Source organism: Diachasma alloeum, unplaced genomic scaffold, assembly GCF_001412515.2.
Source record: "Diachasma alloeum isolate Michigan unplaced genomic scaffold, Dall2.0 Dall_scaffold_00211, whole genome shotgun sequence".
Classification (NCBI taxonomy): Eukaryota; Metazoa; Arthropoda; class Insecta; order Hymenoptera; family Braconidae; genus Diachasma; species Diachasma alloeum.
The window spans coordinates 195,205-215,873 of NW_021680376.1; the positions used below are offsets into that span (position 1 = coordinate 195,205).

General features: G+C 37.6%; 1 protein-coding gene across 1 annotated transcript in view; it reads left to right on the top strand.

Annotated features, from left to right (window-relative positions):
- LOC107036861 overlaps positions 1–18,181 on the top strand; it is a 49,634-nt gene extending 31,453 nt beyond the window's left edge. Inside the window, exon 2 of the mRNA XM_015255082.2 lies at positions 18,144–18,181. Within this exon, the coding sequence (XP_015110568.2) occupies positions 18,144–18,148 (5 nt within the window). The 3' untranslated portion in view covers positions 18,149–18,181. The remainder of the gene's footprint in view (positions 1–18,143) is intronic.
- The last annotated feature ends 2,488 nt before the right edge of the window (positions 18,182–20,669 follow it).

Consider the following 20,669-nt stretch of genomic DNA (forward strand, 5'->3'; position numbering starts at 1 on the left):
ACGCCAATGCGTCTCAGGGACATTGGAAAGCCCCGACAGGGATAGCGAGGGAGAGATTTTGACTCTGTTGAAGGGACCACGGGGGCGTAAACCGGCAGCCATTACCTTCGATTTTCAAATAAATTGTGCGCCATAAACAGGGCGGTCCATAAGAATACATATGACCGGCTTATCCGGGCTACTTTCCGGGTGTGTGGAAAAAAAAAGCCGAGCGAAACAGGAAAATGCGGGATACACTATCGATCCCGTGTTCTAGCCTCTCGGAATGGAGAACTTGAGACTAAGATCGACGGATATGAACATTCTCTTGTTGATTTAGAATGTGGATTACGGGATAGTTGAAAAAATCAGTAAATCGGACTAATTAATTTGCGAATCGCGACGTTTCACTTGTAATTCAAGCATTCTGAGGCCCTGGAAACCAATTAAATACAGCCAATCAGTAAAAAATATCATCAAATACATGAATATGCACAAGCGAAATCAATGGGACATTGTAATAATTTTATTTGCTCATAACAAAAATTGCCACAACCTCAACACGTCGATAAAACCTTAATTTAATATTTGAAAACTATTACAAATCGACAAAAACATTGAATTATGAGAACAACATTCTCTTTTTAAAATATAAAATATAAAAATTTAAAGTATAAAAAAATTATTGCCCTCAGTTGAGGAAATTCATCTGAAATTCATCATCAGTAGTTTTTGATTCAGAAAAGAACGGAGAGAGTGCAAATGAAGAAACTGCGGATAAAGAATGGGAGGGGGGGTTTAAATGGCCGCTGTTTCTCACCGATAAGAGGTTATGTGCGAGGGGTATCCGAGGGGCCTAGCCGGGATGGACGAATGGCCCGTCAACCGTCTCGTAAATCAACATCACTAATATGGCCAAGGAGAGCAGTCGTTTTTCTCCCCAAAAACCTCAGCTTCACGCTGATTCGGTCAATTTATTAGCATCTTAAAATGTTTTTCAAGCACTTTTTTATCGCGGGAAGGGGCACGTGATCACGGATGGATGAAAAATTATTAAAAATTCATCCTGAAATTCCCGGTATTCTTCCTCGAAATTTTAATTTTAATTTTTTCATTTAATTTGATGAAAAAATGAGTAATTAAATAATTGACAAAATAAACATTAACAAAATAAATAATTAATTAGAAGAAAATTATGTGCATATTGCTAATTTTTTTGTAAGAGTTATTTTTCTTCATAAAAATTTCAAAAATGTCATGCACTGCAAAGTGAACTGAAGGTGAAAGCGGAGAGATGGGAGAATCGATCCCTCAACCCTTTCGACATTTTTAGTCAAGGGGCTGGTTTGACGATGGGCTAGAGTTGCCAATGCCAGGTATACAACCGCCGAGAGAAAGGGAAGTGAAAGGGGTTGATGGGCCGAACGGTTGCGCAAAAATATCGCGGGATAATTTTGAATATTCGAATGAAAACCCCCCTCCCCCCCTGTTGGCATAGGTGAACTACCTGGGATTGGTCTTTTACCATTATTCCGATCCTTTTTTGCATCTGGCGTCGTCTCGTCGAGGAGCTGTTTCGTGGATATAATGTTACCCCCGCGCCAAATAAAGCGTCTCCATGTAAAATTATGTTAATGGATTATCCTTTGGGTACGAGTGAGCGGCATTCCAGGTATAGAGGGGCCGAGAAAATATCTCGAGAGAATGGGGAGAAAGTGTGTTAGAGGGCGGCTTTTTTAACCCCTTTTCAATACTCATGAGCGTGTGGAGGATTGTTTACCTGATGCCTCTCTCTATGCAGACCATATGCACGAATATGTCAGCGTTTGAGTTTTTTAACGCTCATGTGTGAATGAATTATTCTCTATGGGAGATGAACTAATGCAACCGACACGCAGCGACAGATGCGGCTGGATATTTTCTGGGGAAAGGATTAGGGATGCGGTGAATTATCGATTTATTTGATACTCACGATTTTCAATTTTTGAGAGTGCAACGTTTTGGGGGCTCATCCTTGCAGGGTTATCAAGGGCCTGTGGCCTAAACGGCCCTAATTTCGTTGATACATTGAAATTTTCTGATTATCAATTTTTACCATTTTTTAATGATGAATTTTTGTGTTTTTATAAATTTTACAACTGGGAAAAGACGAGAATTTAGTTTTCAGTAGACACGTGAATATTTAGTACCAAATTATGCTGAATTTGCTATTCTATTTAGGAAATAGTTGGACTGAAATTTAATCTCCAATGATTTTTTCTTAAAAATTTTGAATTATCAATTACGAAATTTCTGAAAATTGTAGTGGAACTATAATAAGACAAAAACACTATTAAAAAAATTTTAATTTCCACTGAAAATTCAATGAAATTACAATTTTTTTAGCAATAGTATTTTATACTCACGATTTTCGATTTTTGAGAGTTAAAAATTTTGGGGGCTCACCCTTTGGGGGTAATCAAGGGCCTTGTGGCCTATTCTTAAATGTGCGAACGCGAATCCCTTTCATGGGTTATCAATGTCGTTGATAGATTGCCATCGGTTACGAGTACACTTCCTTCGGGGTGGCTTGAGGAGCCAGGCCAATGGTAGATTTTCGGATAATTTACGTACGCGTCCGAGCGGATTTGAGGGCTCTCGAGATTGGCCGCGTGAGATATGGTATTCAAAGCGTCTCAGTTATTTTCGAGAGGGGGCGCAGAGCCAGGATCATTCTGCGGGGAATTTTGGTGGATAATCAGAATAAAAATAAATAAAACCAAATTTTTTATTGACAAACCAGGCTGAGAAAATTATTTCGTCACTAAAAATGTGAAATTTCATAATTTTTTTCGCAGCAGCGAATTATATCTTGTTAATTTATTGTTCATGACATCAAGAAGCAATTGAAACACCCTCATCAAATAATGAGACTACTTGTTTGATCTTGATACAGCATCCAATGGAAACAGGGTCAGAAAGGCATAAAAACACATGTTGAAAAAAAACGGGGTCGCAGATATCAATGCATTACCATTGTTACTCGAGCTCGTTGTAACCAATTTTCAGTGGTGCAACGCCCTTCCTGTTTTGGGTGGAATTCAGTGTCGGTTTTCGGAGTTTTTTCACCCAAAATCGGGGACGGCCTCTATTGTATTTCTCCCCATGGTCCTTTATATTTTTCTGAAAAGTGGATAATCCACTTCAATGGGGCGAATCAAAATAACTCTAGTGTTGCAGTGGAATTTATTTGTTCGAGGGGAGGGACAGGTTGGTCATTTCGTCAGGTACATCGCGTTAACTATTTCCTAAGTAACGATTTTTTTTTATCTTTCATTTTTTACTTTTCTCGATTTTTAAAATTGTTTTTTCTTTTTATTCCTTTTCAAATTTTTATTTTTTAAAATTTAATTTAGGTATTGTTGAGCCCTATCGACCACCATTAATTAAAATTCAATTCATTGGATTATTTATTTTTATTTTTGAATTTTTTCGAAAATCGGTTGTCCCACGATAAATAAAAAAAATGTTCGAAGATGAAGGCGATAGCACCCATCGTTATTTTGATTAATTTGAAAATTTGTAAAACTTGTATTTTTTGAAAATTAGAATTCCGGGGATATCTTTGAATGTCATCTTCAAATGAATTCAATGACAGCTTAAAATGTTTGTGTTAAAGATAATTCCATTCTCTCTCCGTATTACGTCCGGAAAATTGAAAATTAAAGTTGTCATCTGGAAGACCTTGAGCTTAAACCCCTCTACCAATTAATTTTTGATATTGTGAACGCGTATAGATGAATGAGTAAGTGTACTCAATTCTTATGGCTACCTAGCACACGGATATCGCGGTGGGCACCCCACATCCATTCATTAGTGCCCCCAGACCGAAACGAGAGTGAAAAAAGCTATCGTCTGCGAACCAAAAGGTCTCGAACCCTTTTCTACCTGGACCCCCACCCGGGATATGCCTCAGGTAAGATTTCGAGGGTCCTATCACACCTCCTGCAAGTCGCAGTCCGTATGTTTTTCAGTTTACCATGAATCGTTGGGAAGAAAGGATTCATCTGCATCTGGGGATCAGCGTAAGTGATTAACCGAGTCATTTTCACAGTTTAATTGAAATTTTCTGAGCGTTCGGCGTCGAATTTCGTGGGCTTGGTGGTTGCAATCAATTTTTGGGATAGTGAATGTCGAGGCTGTGGGAGTTTTTGACATTTTTTGGAAATCATTCATTCGAATGTCAAATGTGGAGTGAAATATAATAGTAAAAATTGAATTGCGTTGGGCTCGACCTCGAATAGCGGAGCTTGCGCTTCGTATTCTGATCAACCGCGGATCACGCGCTGAACTGTTGGAAATTTCGGGCTGAAACTTCCGGTATAGTTTCTTGGAACTTTTTATGATGTGACAGTTTCACTGAAATTAGGATTTGATGAAAAAATTAATGGAAACGGGGAATTTTAGTTACTTTATTCCATGAAAATTAATTAAAATTATGAAAATTCAAGTAATGTTGGGGAATTTTCAGTGAAATGTGCAATTTGAATAAAATAAAAAAATAATCACATTTTTTTCTATTTTCTCCCGCAATTAAACTATTAACTTAATTTGTAAAAAAATCTCTCAATGCACAGTCATTTTTAGCTGAAATTTCCGGTACACTTTTCCGAAATTTTTATCGCATTTTATAAATAAATGAGAACTGTAAATGTCAATTATTAAATTTGCCGATTAAACTGCCTTTGTCAATTAATTGATGAATTTAATTTGTCAATTAAATGAGAAAAATTTGGAAAAAAGTCTTCTACATCACAAAGCGATATAAAGCAGAAAAAGTCCTTGAGCAAGCAAAATGAAATATGCAACGAGCATCTTTGTGGGATAAATCGTTAGGGGTGGGTATCCCCCGATGCTTGGTCAGCGCGTACACGTCATACTGAGTTTATCCCACAGGGTCCAGCGGACCAATGGGATCGCGTTTCGTTATACTTTTATCAATGCACGCACGGTGACGAGGGGAGGGTCCACATGAGGGGGCGATATAAAATGGCGTAGATTCAGCGTGTTAAACGGGTTGAAAAACGCACCCCCTGCCGTGCACTACACTCTCTATACGGGGAGCAGCCTGCGTTATTACTTGGCATATTTTTTTCTCTATCAAGTGTGGGGAAAATGGAGCCGGAAAAAATGATGTGGAAAGGCTCACTCATTTAGGCTGATAATGTTTTTTTTTCGGGACAGAGAGGCTCGAGTGAGGGATGAGAGCCCGATGAGTCGGCAGGGGTGGATGAAACACGTTGAGATCCAGCGAAATATACATGCCGCTGGGTTTCTTGGGCTGATTTAATGATGTGGGTGAATGAGTTATTCATTGAGAATCCAGAGTATTTTTGGATTACACAGACGACTGATCGATTCACCTGTCAACGCGTTGGATGATTGACCCAGGGATCCTATATTCGTCAATTAATTCATGAATAATTTTACGATGAGCATATTTAGAAGATCTATCTGTCGGTTAATATTTCAACCTGTTACGTCGTCTGGCGATAATTTTTTAAATCGAAGGCTCGCTTCGTGGGAATTTTTATTCCCCAGTTGCCGAACGTTTTTTCGAGAAAACGATTTTTGAAAAAATGAAATTTAACGCGTCTCGTTCATAAGAGATGTGTGCGTCCCACTTTCAATCAATAGTTCATAGTCTTAAAGCATTTTCTCGTACGTGAGTTTGTTCGTTCTACTCTCTAGTCTTTTTGTGACATTAAAAAACATAAGTTTCCGGACAAATAATGCAATGACTCGTGCCAAAAGGCGCTTGTGGGCCTACCCATGACCCCGGAACTGGTCAGTCCCTGAAGAGGAAATGGGGAAACGAGTTTTGACGTCTGCCAACCACGTGTCTAATTCACAATTGTCCCGAGTATATACCCAGTGTTCAAATAATAATCAAACTCGAGTATTTTTTTAATGATACCGTTCCGAGGGCCGGGGAGATGTGGAGTGAGTCGTAAACACAACGAGAAATAAAATGATATAATAAGAAAACAGACATTTCGCGTCTTTGTGGTAGGGATTGTGTTTCCAGGCAAGCCAGCCAGGGGATATCCTTGTTATCCTTGTTATCTCGAGCGAGTCCAAAAAGCTGGAGATATAAATTTATACGCTTGTATACATACAAGGGATATAACCGAGAGGCGCCTTCCAAATAGATGAATTATCATTATTTTTTTATATGAATTAGCTACTTGTTTGTCTTTAATTATTTTCGGAGAGAAAAATCACGAATGATTCCAATTCGCACAATATATCACGATTGTGTCCGAAATATATCCTCGTACATGTGTGGAGAATGTGAAATATTTATTCAGCATTTTTCCTCATTCACAAAAATGTATTAATTCCCTCGGGGGAATCCATTTGATTATAATTTGCACTATCACTCATCCGAATATTTTCTCCGAACCCAGATTTTTCCTCCCATTTCCCAGGCAAGCACAAAACATCACTTACAGTATATCTCGGCCCCTCCTGTCGTGCAAACACGCTAATGGAGCCTCCAAAGGCCTTTAGACGTCTTGTTGGGATATATCGTTCAGTCGGATACGATAGTCTGCCGAGGACAGGATTATTTTTCCATGAAAAATTCGTCATTTTTCATTGACACTCGTGAATCGTACGTTCCATATTACAAATTGAGAGGAGAATTAATGAAGAATTACAGAGAATATGGAGCCGAAAATAATCATTGTCATTGAATTTTATTCCTTTTTAATTTTTATTTATTTATTTAAATCATTAAAACCGTGTGGTTTACTCTGCTGAAAAGTACAAAATCGTTTTCCTGCATTTTTTTTATCAATAGCGCACAACTTTTATTGGTCGTATGGAATAAATTGAATTTAAAAACAACACATTAATATTCAGCGCCAAATTGTGAGGAATTTTCAATTAATTAACAATTTAAAGATATATTTAGATGAATTATCCTGATTTCTTTTAATTTTCATGGATTAATTAAATTGGAATTTCAATTTTCCGTCGATTTCCAAGCAATCCATCAAAAATTTTATCCCAAAAAATTCACAGTAATAATTTGCGTGATTGTTGTCTCCGTATCTGGCTGATACGAGACAGAAAAAGGCCATAAACTATAATGAATCACTATTGCGGAAATTCGGTGAGTTGGAATGAGGTTATGAAAAGGGTTGAGAAGGGACATCGGGCCAGGTATATCCCATGTAACGACTGCAACTAGTTTTATGCCATATGCTGCAAACTCGATTCAGGTATATTTCGCTCTATATTGTTGACTGAACAATTGGGTCGACATACTCGTCGGGTAAAAATAATTTTTAAAAAATGTAGCAGATCACAGATCTCGCCAGAAGGTCACATTGAGGGATATCCCAAGACAATACCACCCAAAAGTTAGTCTCCATGATTTCCGGAAAAAATTCCAAATGATTTAATTCAGTGTCGAAGTGGTAAAACGGTTTACAAGTCATTTTTCACTACTGACCAGTTTTAAATGAATATCTCGAAATCTAAGGGAGATAGCAAAATTGTTGTCATAACCTTTTTTGTAGAGCGGATTGAATGTTACAACAAAGGTAATTATGAAAATTTCGCCATGTCCCTTAGATTCGGAAATATTTCTCAAAAACTCAACTGGGAAATAAGTCGACTTGAACCGTTTTACCACTTCGCTACTAAATTTATTAATATCGTTATCCGACAAGACACATTTTTAAATTTTGAGCCTTAAATTAAAACGTATTAGAGACATTAGTTTTGCGGCACTTGCGGTGATTACAATTGAAATAAAATTCATTTTCATGGAAATTATATTCTCAAAAGACACAAGATCGATAACCCATTTTTATTTCCAACAAAAATGTTTGGTCTGGAGGCAATAGGCAACTTTACAGTGTTATTTGGAGACGTTATATACAGCTAAAGGATATCGAGACCCCCTATGTAAGCTCGTAGGTCCCTCCCCAGGGACAACCGCTCCGTACATATATACATCCTCGGAAAAACTGCATTGGAAGTGACCAGGGGGTGTCGTATCCCTCGGGTCTAGCCCATCCTCTCCTCCCCCGCCCCCCTATACCGCGAATTTATATTCAAATTCCTCGATTTTCTCCTCTCCTTTGTCAGTCATTTTTCGGGCCTCTTTTCTTTGTCACCACAAAACATTCCGGGACAACACTATCGCAACAGTTATGCATTTTGATTTTCTACTTCTGACCCATTTGACCCTAAATTTCCGGACATTTCACAATGATTTTATTATTTAAACATTGCGGGTCTCATTTCAAATCCCGATATCGAACCGTTAGAAAACATTTTGTAAATCTGAAAACAAAATTAGAAAGTTTATTTTGAAGGAAGATTCATGAAATAATTAAAAAATTGCAATTTTTGAAAATAACGAGCATTATCCATAAATAATTTATAAACAATCAATTTTTCACAATAAAAATTATTTGTTTGGAATAGTGAAAAATTTATTAATATTCAGACTTTTACCAGAAGTTGATTTCCCGCCTAAAAAATACGGTTTCCGAAAGTTTGAACAATTTCATTATCAATTATTAATTTTTTTCTTTTCCGTTTTCCCATTAAATAATAATGACGTTTGCATGATTTAATGAAAAAGCCCCAGTGGGACATAAAAATGAGTATTATTTTTTCTTTAAAGTTGAAAAAAATGGTGAGAAACCGCCCCGGAATCATTAATTTGTTCTACTGGCATTTCCTCTTCTGCCGCAGGTATTGGAATCCCCGTTCCGTGCAGACCGTGCAGGTATGCAGCAGGCTGCATTGTACCCTTTTTAGAACTAATACTTTATGAAGAAAAAACGTGACCTCTTCCCTGACTTAACCCATTCCCCCTTCCATAAAAAAAATCGGTTGAAAAAAAAACACTCTGCACTGTCATATTGAAGACTAATATATTTTTGATCAATACCACCCCGATGAATGGGTCCTCTAGTTTTCCCACGAGCAGGAGTGCGCGGTGGAAAAAAACCGTTGTCCAAACAAACACACCTATAGACACATCTAGGTGGAGACTTTTTTACGCTGTTGTTCTTTGTATAGGCGCTTTGAGGAGGATTAGCCTCATTTTTCGAGCGAAAGTCACTAGTCTGGACTAGTATTTGAATATTTATCAAATGCGTGAGCATGAAAAATACTTAATTGCCAGGGTATATGCGGAATCACGAGGCCTTTTCCAGAATGAGACTTCTCGATTCATTTTTTTTTTTTTTTTCATTTTCATTTTTAGCCCGGTGGCCTGGCGTAGTGGTTAAGGCCGTTGCCTCACAACGGATAGGTTCCAGGTTCGATTCCTGGCCGGGTAGAATGGTGAGATCTAACCATTTTTAAAGTCTTGATCAATCGCCATATAGTCTCATCAGACTCGAAGCGATATAAAATAAGCATAAAAAAAAATAAAAAAATTTCATTTTTAGTTTTATTTTTACATTTATTTTTATTTTTATGTGCAGAAAGAGGAAAAAAATCAACACGCATTTTCCTAACACCTAGAATTTCTCTTTAAATAATGATAAAAAAAAAAAATCTCTGAAATTAATTATTTTTTCTTCTACGTACTCACAATGTCACCTAAAAAATAACTAATAACACCCCTAGCTTGACTACCTCCAAATAAAGAAGGCATCCATATCCACCTTGTGTACTTTCCGAAAATCAGAAAATCGGCTTTAGATTGGGATGAAACGAGGAAAACCAAAATCCCCGATGTAATCCCTCCTTTCAACTCGCGTCATTTTTTCTCCTACCCTCTCCTGCACTCCTACCTACACCCCGTATGTCACCCTTATTTGACGCCCCTTCACGGCTCGTCTCCGTGAAAAAAAGCAGTCGGTGCAGCCCTTCGGTGAAATTTTAAGGGTTAAAAATCCACACTCGACTTTTCACAATAACCCCCCGACTAGGTGCGACTAGAATAGAAACCGAGAGTACAAAACGAGAAGACGAGAGAAAAAAAATTCTCATCACTGATCTATTTGGACCGAACCTCTCCACGTACGGTAAATAAATAATGAAATAAATGACAGTCCGGAAGCGGGAGACAGACTGTTTTGGGTTTTGTAGTGAGACCGTCACATCCCGGCTTTTTGTGTTGTTACTCGGCCCAATCACCCTTTTTTCAGCCTCTATGGCTCTTCCTTTCTTCTCTGTTTCCCATTTTTTTATGACGAAGCGTCCACGAGCGGCCACCCGGGTAGAAATTCATTGGATATTTATTGCTAACGTTCGGTTTGTATTGGCACACATGATCACTGTATTACACGCATGGATCTGGTACTTTGGATGGCACTTCCTCAGCTGCGACCAATCCATCTTCATGAATAACGATTTTATTTATATTCTTATTTCTTTCCACAAATCAAAATATCACCACAATTTATTCTCATTTTATTCACTTGAAAAATAATATTCAATTTTTTTTATAATCAAATATTGAATAATATTAATAATATTAATTGATTAGTTAAATAATTTAATTGGTTTTATGCTGTCCGGTCTATAAACAATAAATAAATAAATAAATAAATGGAGAAATATTAAATTCCAAAGATTGTTCGAACAAGTAAGGAATACATGAGGCAGTTGTTCGCATTAAATTTGTGGAATATTAAAAAATGGAATTGGTGAAGTGAAATCAATTATAAACGTCTGTCACGCATGTACCTCCCCAGTATATTTTATCGCGATATCAATGGACAATCGTTGGAGATCATCGGACGTCTGGTAGCACCGAGAGAACGTAGCAGAAGAATTTAATATTAAAAAACTGTCATTCTGTGTCGATATGAAAATTCCGGAGACAGCGGCTTCGTTTTCTCTCCGGCGAGCATTTTTCGTATCTTTATTTTTTTTTTGCGTTCATATTTCTCCTTCTGCTACTCCCCCATCTCCGGTTTTCTCGTGCGGTCTCGCTACAACCGGGAGCTTTCACTTTCATTCTCTTTCTCGTTTTTTCGCTATTTTCTTTTTTGGCATATACAACTTCAGTGTGTGGAGGTGCATCATTTTGGCTTCACTTCGCTGAATTTTATTGTTATGAATAGTAGTTTTAAAAGGGAATAATGTTGTAATGAATATTGCTGTGTTTTGTGGAAGCTGGAGTATTTTACAACAAAATATGGTTGATTTCAAGAAAATATTGTAATATTGTTAGAAAAAAAAATTCAGATTTCATTAAACATAGAATGAAATTCCACATTTTCAATATAAACATGATTATTCAGTGCAAAATTACGCTGAATTTTGAGTTGATTAAAAAATCCAGAATATATTTACAATTTTCCTGGAATAATTGTACTGAAATTTTCTTTCCACTTTTTTTCCCATAAAATGTAAAATTTTAAATAATGAAGTAATGAAATTTTAACAATGAATTTATTTTCTGGAACTTGCGTAAAAAAAATTTCTGTGGAGGCATTTTTCACAAATGCCTGACAATAAAAAAATCCATCTCCAGGATGTGGTCCGGGCCATGATGGAAAACGACCTCCTGGGTAAACTTGTGAATATCAGAATGCATCCCCCGCAAAGTGAGGGAGAGAGAGGGTAAATGCATAACCCTGAGGCATAAGGTGGGCGCGATTATTACGCTCGTAAAGTTCAGCGCCTCACGCGGGCCAGCGGATATTACAAGCTGGAAGCTCGTCAAACTTGGCTGGGCATGTCCGAGGCCTTTACCTCCGCAGTATAATGCGCATAGAAAACATTCGGGCGGTCTTGGGGACGATAGTTCGACTAACATTTCAGATAATTTAATATCGAGGGCGACCCCTCGCTCCGGCCCCCATTGGGGAACCTTTTTCTGCCGAATTAGAAAATTTTTTAAAATGGACCAGGAAATTGAACTCAAAAGCCGATTGACGTTGTAGGGGGTACATGAGCAGCCATCGGACCGAACTAACGCGACAATTTATTACCAATTTCTTTTAAAATGGTCGTACTTGGTTTTTATTTCCAGGGGGAATTTAAAATGTTTTTTTTGTTTGTGAAATATGGGATTGCAAGGATTATTATTTGAATTTCCCTATTTTTGTAGTCGAACTTCAGAGCTTTCACAATGATTTTATTATTTAAATCCTGTAGTTCTGAATTTCAATCTCTGTAAATAATTTATGAAAAATTAATTTTCCATCATAAAAATCATTGTTCGAAATCGTAGCAAATTTATTTCCATTCAGAATTATTTCCGAGAGTTTGAACAATTTCAGTTATTCACTTATAAACAACGAATGAAAAATAATTGAAAAATTTGTGAAAGAGCCTTGGATATCCTCAAATTTTCCACAAATAGTTTTTTTTAATGGAAATAAGAAAATAAAAATTAAAAAACGGGAAAATATTTCACTCATAAATTTACTGGAATTGTTAATGAACATCTCGCGAGCATGTTGAATATTCCGAGCCCCTTGAATGTTATAACAGCCAAAAGTCTCTCGCCGGGATCAGACTAGATCCCGGGGTGGGTTTTGGACATTGGTATAAGGTAGGGGTGGGGTTAGGTAGCCCTCTAATCGATCGTGGCTGTCCACCCTTATCAGGGGTTGGAGAGAGCCATGTATATAGCTCTCTCACCCTGCTTAGCATGGCCGGCAAACCTTGCTCCGTGCCGCCTATATACTCTAACCCACCCCATCGTCCACCTCATTCTCCCTCTTTGTCATTCCTCTTTCTACCCCTGTATTTTACTCTTACCGAGCGCAGTCCGGAGAGGGAGATAGCTCCGACACAACCACCCCCGAAAACCGACCCTTAAAATAGGGGCAAGACCACGGCCATTGTTGCCAGATGCCCCGCGCATTTGCATTTTCCTGCACATTCGGTGAAAAATATAACCCATTTTACCCCCCCGTGGGATTCCGGGGGTGAGTTTTCTTATGGCTGCGGTTTCTTTCTTCCTCCATTGCATACAAACCCAGATATGAAATATAAAATGTTCAATAATGTGATGAATAATATTATTATTTGATATATGTTGTGTGAAGTATGATATTGATTATTGATATTGTGGATTACGTAGTTTATTGTGCAGGGAATGTTACCAAAAATATGGTAAATATTTTTTTTTTAGTGCACTGTCCGAGAAAAGTGAAATTTTATGCAATTAATTATGAAAATAGAGAAAAATATAATGGAGAAAAATTACTCTTGAATTCATTACGTTTTTCCGGGAGAACTATAACGTGATAATTTCCTAAAATTGTACCGAAAAATTCAGTAAAAAATTGTCAACAAAGTGCCAACTTAGCGATAGAAATTGATAAAGTTTGTGATCAAGTATATCGACAGGAAAATATATAACTAAATACTTTAACACACAGAGCCGGTAAATTAGTCGATCTTATTACCAAAGCAAACACACTTGGCCCGGGGACTCCATCTGTATTTGAACATAGCCCTGTTTATATGGTAGACGCGCGAAATCCGTATATTTACGCAAGCGAGCCAGCGGAGATTTTCCATTGGGCCAGTATTTCTTGGGTTGGGTGGCAGGATAAATACACCAATTGATACATAGAAAGTTGTGTGTACATGAAATTCGATAAGCCAGGTTGCAGAGGGAGAACTTCACTTTCGCTCAAAGTTCCATTGGGAAGTCACTGCCAGAAAATTCATCCAGACGGGGAAAAAAAATGTGCGAGTCATAAATTTAGTTTTTTGTAATGATTTCTCTCGATGTTGTATTATGGATATGGGAGGGACGGATATTCATAAGTGATGTTATAATGTCGGAGGGAAACATACGTCTCATGCAAACGCGTGAAGTGTCAAGAGCAGATATTCGAAGTGATCACGGAAAAAAAACTAAACTTGTTTCAAGTATATTTTATACTCAATGCAGGATCTTTTTTTTTAATTTCACATTTTTCATTAAAAAAAATTGAATGAAAACGTTTCCGTGATTAATTCACGTTCGTTCTTCCCTTCAACTTCTTCACTTCTGTCAATAATTTATAACTGAAGATGAAAAATTATTTGAGGCATAAAATTCGAAAAAATGCTATTAGTTCTCCGTGATAAAAATAGCTAGTGTAATACTACCAGAATCGTGTCTAGGTTTCTGTAACTGGTCGGTAAATAGAGTGCAGAGACATCTGCTCAGAGTCCACTGGTAAACACCAGCAATCACCACTGGACTGTACCTTCGAGAGGAACGTCGGTAATGCAGGGGCTAGGTTGCCGCGGGTACAACTGACAGGGGTGTCCAACATTCCGGGGGTTCCCCCCGTACCCCCAGGATTCCACACACACGAGGGGTGACATGCCGTGGGGACATGACACTCAGGCTGAAAAATTAATTCCGTAAAAATGGTTCTCAACCGGCGAATGCTTCGAGCGAAAATTAATTGACGGAATTCACTGTAAAAATTAGTATTTTCAAGACGTCTTAAGGTGTATCTTGAGACAATACCACCCAAAAGTTAGTCCCTATGGGTTTCCGGAAAAATTCTGAATGATTTAATTTGTTGCATGCTCATAAGTTGCTGAATTTTTCTATCCTCATATAATGTTGATTATGACGATCGCAGTAACTGTTTATATCAAATAAAAAATTATTTTTTATAAATTTACAGTTTTTAGAGTTCAACATCGCAGAAACGCACTATAAAATTTCACAAAAAAACAGTTTCAAATATTTAATTACAAACAACAAATGTTTAAAGAGATAATAAATTTTAAAAAAGATTTTCACGCAATTTAGTTGAAAAATTTAATTTCGTAATTGAAAATGAAATATAATATAAGCGATGCTAATGAAAAGTGACCAAAAATGTCTTACTTTTATCCATTAGTTTCTCAGTTTTGTTGAATGAAGCGAATTGCGGGAGCAACTCGAGTCCATCACGAGTGCCTTTCATGCATTCGTCGTTAGAGAGACCTTAAACTACATCTCACCGCAGACGTTTTGCATGGAAAACTTATCCCGGGGCGTTTGTGCATATCCATAGGACTCACTGGTACGAATTAATTTGGCAAATTGATCGTTCTTCCATCCAGTCCGATAATTTTCGTGTCTGAGGGTTGGGCACGTAGTCTCACCGAGGTGTTGCAAACCCATCCACCTGCACCCCAATGGCTTACCTGATGTTGGATCTTCCAACTATGTTCTTAACCGGCGCACTATATCCGTAGGCATTGCCCAAGACCTGGATGGTACTCGTAATTGAATTAGTAGAGTCAGGATATTGCGTACCGCTGTGAGCGCACAATTGTTTTAAGTCGACATCTCCGGTACGTGGGAGGAAGCCCGGACATTGAATTTGTAGTAAACTATTGGGCCGAGGGTATCGAGTTATTCCAGGGTGGATAGATGTGGATGGATGATTTTATGTGGGTGATAACGTTGGGTTACGTTGAAAATTCGGATTTTCAGGGGGCGTTTCTCATTCTGAGAGCGGAAATTATAAATCGCAATTGATGGTATGGTAAAGGCTTTTTTTGTTTGCTTTTTGTTTTTTTTTCAAATTCTCAATATCGTTTTTGGAAATTTTTGTCGAGTTGTAGTTCCACTGAAATTTCAAGGAATTTCGTAATTGAAATTCTTAATTTTAGGAAAGAATCAATGAAAAATGTAAATTTCAACTCAATTATTCCACGAAAATTAATAAAAATAACAGAAAATTCATGAGAATTTGGAATTTCATTGAATTTATCCCCTAAATATAATATTTTCAACATGTTCTCGTCAAGTTCTTCATTTAAACAAATTAATGTTCTTTAAATGAATGAATGAATGAATGAATGAATTATTGGAATAAAATGCGTCAGATTTTTCCCACTTGAAAAATGATTTTCCCATGAAATTGATGATGAGCTTGAGTGTGAGGTGATAAGGATCAACCCTTAATTTTCCCTAATGAGCAAAGTTTTTCGGTGTCCGAGGCAGTGTGTGCCATCATAAATTCAAAATGGCGGATTCCTTTGGGTCTGAAAACAAAAGGGACTCGGGTCTCTCCTAGTGTGCAGTAGACAGGGAACGAAACGATGAAGGGATGAATGAGGCGGGCAGTAGTATGCAACCCTTCCGAAATACCGTGAGGGTGGTGAAATAGAAGGAGCGTGAATGGCGGTCGAGGTACGAGTCAACGAAAATGGCGGACCCAATTAAGGCTGTCTCTGTTGTACCAGTGGCAATTTGAAATTTCAATTAAATAAAATCGATGGAGATTCGGGAGGATGACGTGTACCCCTAGGTCAGTCTTGTTTTATATCCTATTTTCGATTATTTCGGATGTACATTTCTTTTTATCATAGCTTATCACACAAATTTTAAAGAACAATGTCAAAAAAATACTCAAGCATTTGCAGAAATGATAAAATTATATGAATTATAAAATATGTTCATACAAAATTTTTGTGAATAATTACAAGACGGCAATCATACAATTTTTTTTTCTTAATTTTTATAAAGAAAATTAGTTGGAAATTTTGTTTGTATTTTTTTTATTAATTCAAAACTTGTAGAGAATGGTGAGCTATGAGATCGTTCAGTGAGAGATATTTAAATATATCTGGGGTAAAATTAGTCAAACCTATTAAGAGACTCATCGGCGGTCGTGTCTTGCGCCAAGTTCGCGCATATAGTTAATCTAAGATTTATATACCCCTGAACACCAGATTGATGTATATCTGCATTATTTTCCTCAAGTCGGGGCCAAAAAAACTACAAAAAAAAATTCAACTCTATTTTAAGCCTCGCGTCATAATCATTCAATTAATTGAATCCATGAAATTGAAAATTGAAAAAAGAGATTAAATTTCTGTTCTGCACAAGTGACAAACAGGATTTCAGGTGCAGAAGGGGAGTCACCCCGGAGATGATGGAGACGACAGGCGGTCCAGAACCTGAAAAACGAGATGAGCTTGACCCGCAGCCTCACCTGAAGAATCCAACCGGGATGGCACGTCAGGTGAACCAATGTTCCCTCTCCATCCGAAATAATACATCACGACAAAGAGTGTCAAGGGCACTTGTACCGTCTGAACCTTTGATTTCGATTTATTCGATCATCGATCCGTGACAAATTTTCACGTGCCCCGCGAAATGCATATATAGCAGAATAGACAAAAGAGTCGGACTCACGCACGAGCGCTTATCGTCTCGCGTCAAGGTATCACTGAGAATCGGGAGGGAAAGAAGAAATAGACAAAAGAAAGGAGAGCATGAATGCGGAATGTCAGACGTTAGGAAGGCGGCAGGCGACAGCGGCTCGACCCTCTTCTCCGAATATTAACCGTCGATTTTTTCTTCAAGTTTACGTCAATTTGGCGTTCGATTTCATATTATGATGTCTTGTATATTTGCAGAAGTAATAATGGCTGTAGGGGAGGGGGATGGATGCGAATGGGGGGGAATGAGGTGAGGGGGGTGGTTGCGCGAGAGCTGGGTAGCTTGGCGACACTCAACTCTGCTCGAACTGTACAAGGGTCCATCTCGTAGCAACGCCCACGGGAACACGAATCGATAGCGACGCATTACTCTGGAAACCATGAATTTTCATCCATTTTTCAAAATTCTATGTGTCGTGGGATGACCACATAATTACCCACAGGTGGAACTCAATATTTTGTATTATCTAAAGTTTATTTAAAGTAAATGAGACGGTTCATTCAAATGAATAAATTTAATTATTATTTTTTTTATTCAAATCAAAATTGCATAAAATTTAAAAAATGTTGTTTACATGAATATATGAGTTTGTTACAAATAAATTTTAAGAAATCAAATGATAAGTTTTATTTTGAAATAAGCGAAGATTTCATTAATTAGAAATGCTGTAATTATTCAGAATTAATGAGAATTAATTATTTATTGAATAAAATCCAAATATTACATGGCAATTAATGCATGAGAGCATTAATTTCCAACAAAAGTTAATAATTAATAATCTCATGCATTTATTGCATTACGCAAAGAATAAAAAAATTATGAAATGAAATTACAAAATTAATTTTGAAAAAATGCATCATTTCTCAGTCTTACATATTCTTATTTATTTTTAAAAATATTGAGAAAAATTAGTTATTGATCAAAAGAAATTGTGGAGTTCACTGGGATGCATAGTACATAGAAATGTTAACAAAATAAAATGCAAAATAATAAATATCATCCGTCATTTCAGATTGATTACCACTGAGCCAACGAATTTGTCTACATGGGCTATTGTGGTCAGTCGGCTGGCGTTGTAATACTCGTTGATCCAGTTCACTAGCCGGTTTTCACCGTGAACTCTGCCCCAGAAACTGCCTGGGGCCTGTCAACACACAAGGCGCGAGTCGCTACCGAAAATGATAAATGCCCCTCAAACCCAGAAATGACACTGCAGCGTCAACAAAATTACGCTCAAGTGAGATTAGATCTAGTAGTTCAGTTGAGCTAGTCACTGCATTCACTCCCCTGAATCTTCATCGTGAAAATTTACTGGAGTTCGAAGATGTAGATCACCTCCATTTTCATAATCCCGTCACTCTTATTCTCAGGTTCTGCGGAGAACGACGGAGGAGCATTTGACGTTAACTCAGCGCGACCAACTTTTTCGAAAAAAAAAACCTGTTGCAAGTGGGGTGGAATAAATAAGCCAGCACCACCAAAAAGTGAAGAATGGAGGAGAAAAAAGAAGAATCAAACAGCCCTTTTTCTTATGCAGGACTGAAATAAACGAGTATACAACTTGTTGTACCATTTATCCTCCTTTTCCTCAGTGTCCTAGTGTGTGCCATTCTGTTTTACTCGTGCTGAATTTTATTGAAAAGTTTATGAGGCGAGAGGGATTCTGAATTCAGTCATATTATGTGTGATAAACGCAGAGGAAACTTTCCTCAATTCTTCGATCATTTCCGGGTGTTAATTCGGAATTCAAGAGGATATTTTGGTTTCGTTTTTCATCAATTCACTAATTGAACTATTATTTTTTTTAAGTGATTGCAGGAGGTATGGGGACAGAACGGGTTGGCTTTCTAGCATTTAGAAATTCGTGGTAAATCGATAAATTCCGAATGCGGTGAACTTTTCGAGAAAATTTTATAGTACATTTTTTACAAAAATTTGAAAAAAATCATGAATATTTAGAGTCACTCAAATTACATCTTGCACAGGATTATTATTTTTTTTAACTTAAAATCGATTTCTGGTAAAATTCTGAAGAATAATAAATTTGTTACAATTTGTTAAATTTGTTTGTGGAAAATCGATTGTTTATAAATTATTTATAAAAATGCTCGTAATTTTCAAAAACTGCAATTTTTTAATTATCAAAGGGATCGAGGTTTAAATATACTAATCTAAATTAAAAAATAGCAAAATAATTGATAATCCAAATTTCCAATTGACGATAAATTAAATATTTAATAATATGGAACTATAAATTTTCTGTCAAGTAAATAATACTAAATTTAAATTGATGATTACTTGAATAACGGAAATTTAAGAGTTATATTAATCAATTGACTACTCAATAATTTAACGGTAAATTACAATTTTTGGATATGGCTATCCCTGATGTAAATTCAGACCCCTAAAGTTTAAATAATAAAATAATTGACTATATGGAATCGTCAACTGACGATTCCCTAAATAATTCTAAACTTCATAAAAGGATTTTCGATTATCCAAATACTCATCAGCCTTCCGCGATCTCAATTATTGATCGCCAAACTACTTCGGACCTTGAATATTTAATCAACAATTAATTAATTAAAAAATCCCTGAGCATCATCAACCACTCAACTAATAAAAAATTCACTTCACCTTAAAACAGCCGAAACCCCCTCGTTATTCACATGACAAGAAACCCCATTCCCCAAATAGCCCTGAAAACCGGGTTCTCAGTTGTTACCACAGAAATTCTTGGCTTCAGATTACAATTTCGTAGGTCCAAAGGGTAGAGTTAAAATGGCCGCCAGGCAGAGCGGGTACTTTTACTCGACATGCAGTTCTCTGTGTGCGAGGGTGGCCAAAGGGGTTAAAGCGAAGAGTAGCGAGAAAGAGAGGGAGGCATCATCAGGCGAAGCGAGTTTGAATCAGTGCGCGTGAAACAGAGAGATGATGGCTTGGTCGCTCGTGGCCGGGATGGGGTGGGAGGCCGAGGGGATTGAAGAGCGGGAGAGTATCGCCGGATGGAAGGACTGGGGAGGGAGGAGAGACGTGCTAGCCACAACCCCTTAAGGGTTGAAGGCACCCTCGCGCCACTACATCGGAGTCCGAAGCGCGTGGTCTTCGTTATTCTGTCCCTCTCCATCTCCCCTTTCGCTGGTAGTTTGAGCTCGTCTCACTCACTNAAAAAATTCACTTCACCTTAAAACAGCCGAAACCCCCTCGTTATTCACATGACAAGAAACCCCATTCCCCAAATAGCCCTGAAAACCGGGTTCTCAGTTGTTACCACAGAAATTCTTGGCTTCAGATTACAATTTCGTAGGTCCAAAGGGTAGAGTTAAAATGGCCGCCAGGCAGAGCGGGTACTTTTACTCGACATGCAGTTCTCTGTGTGCGAGGGTGGCCAAAGGGGTTAAAGCGAAGAGTAGCGAGAAAGAGAGGGAGGCATCATCAGGCGAAGCGAGTTTGAATCAGTGCGCGTGAAACAGAGAGATGATGGCTTGGTCGCTCGTGGCCGGGATGGGGTGGGAGGCCGAGGGGATTGAAGAGCGGG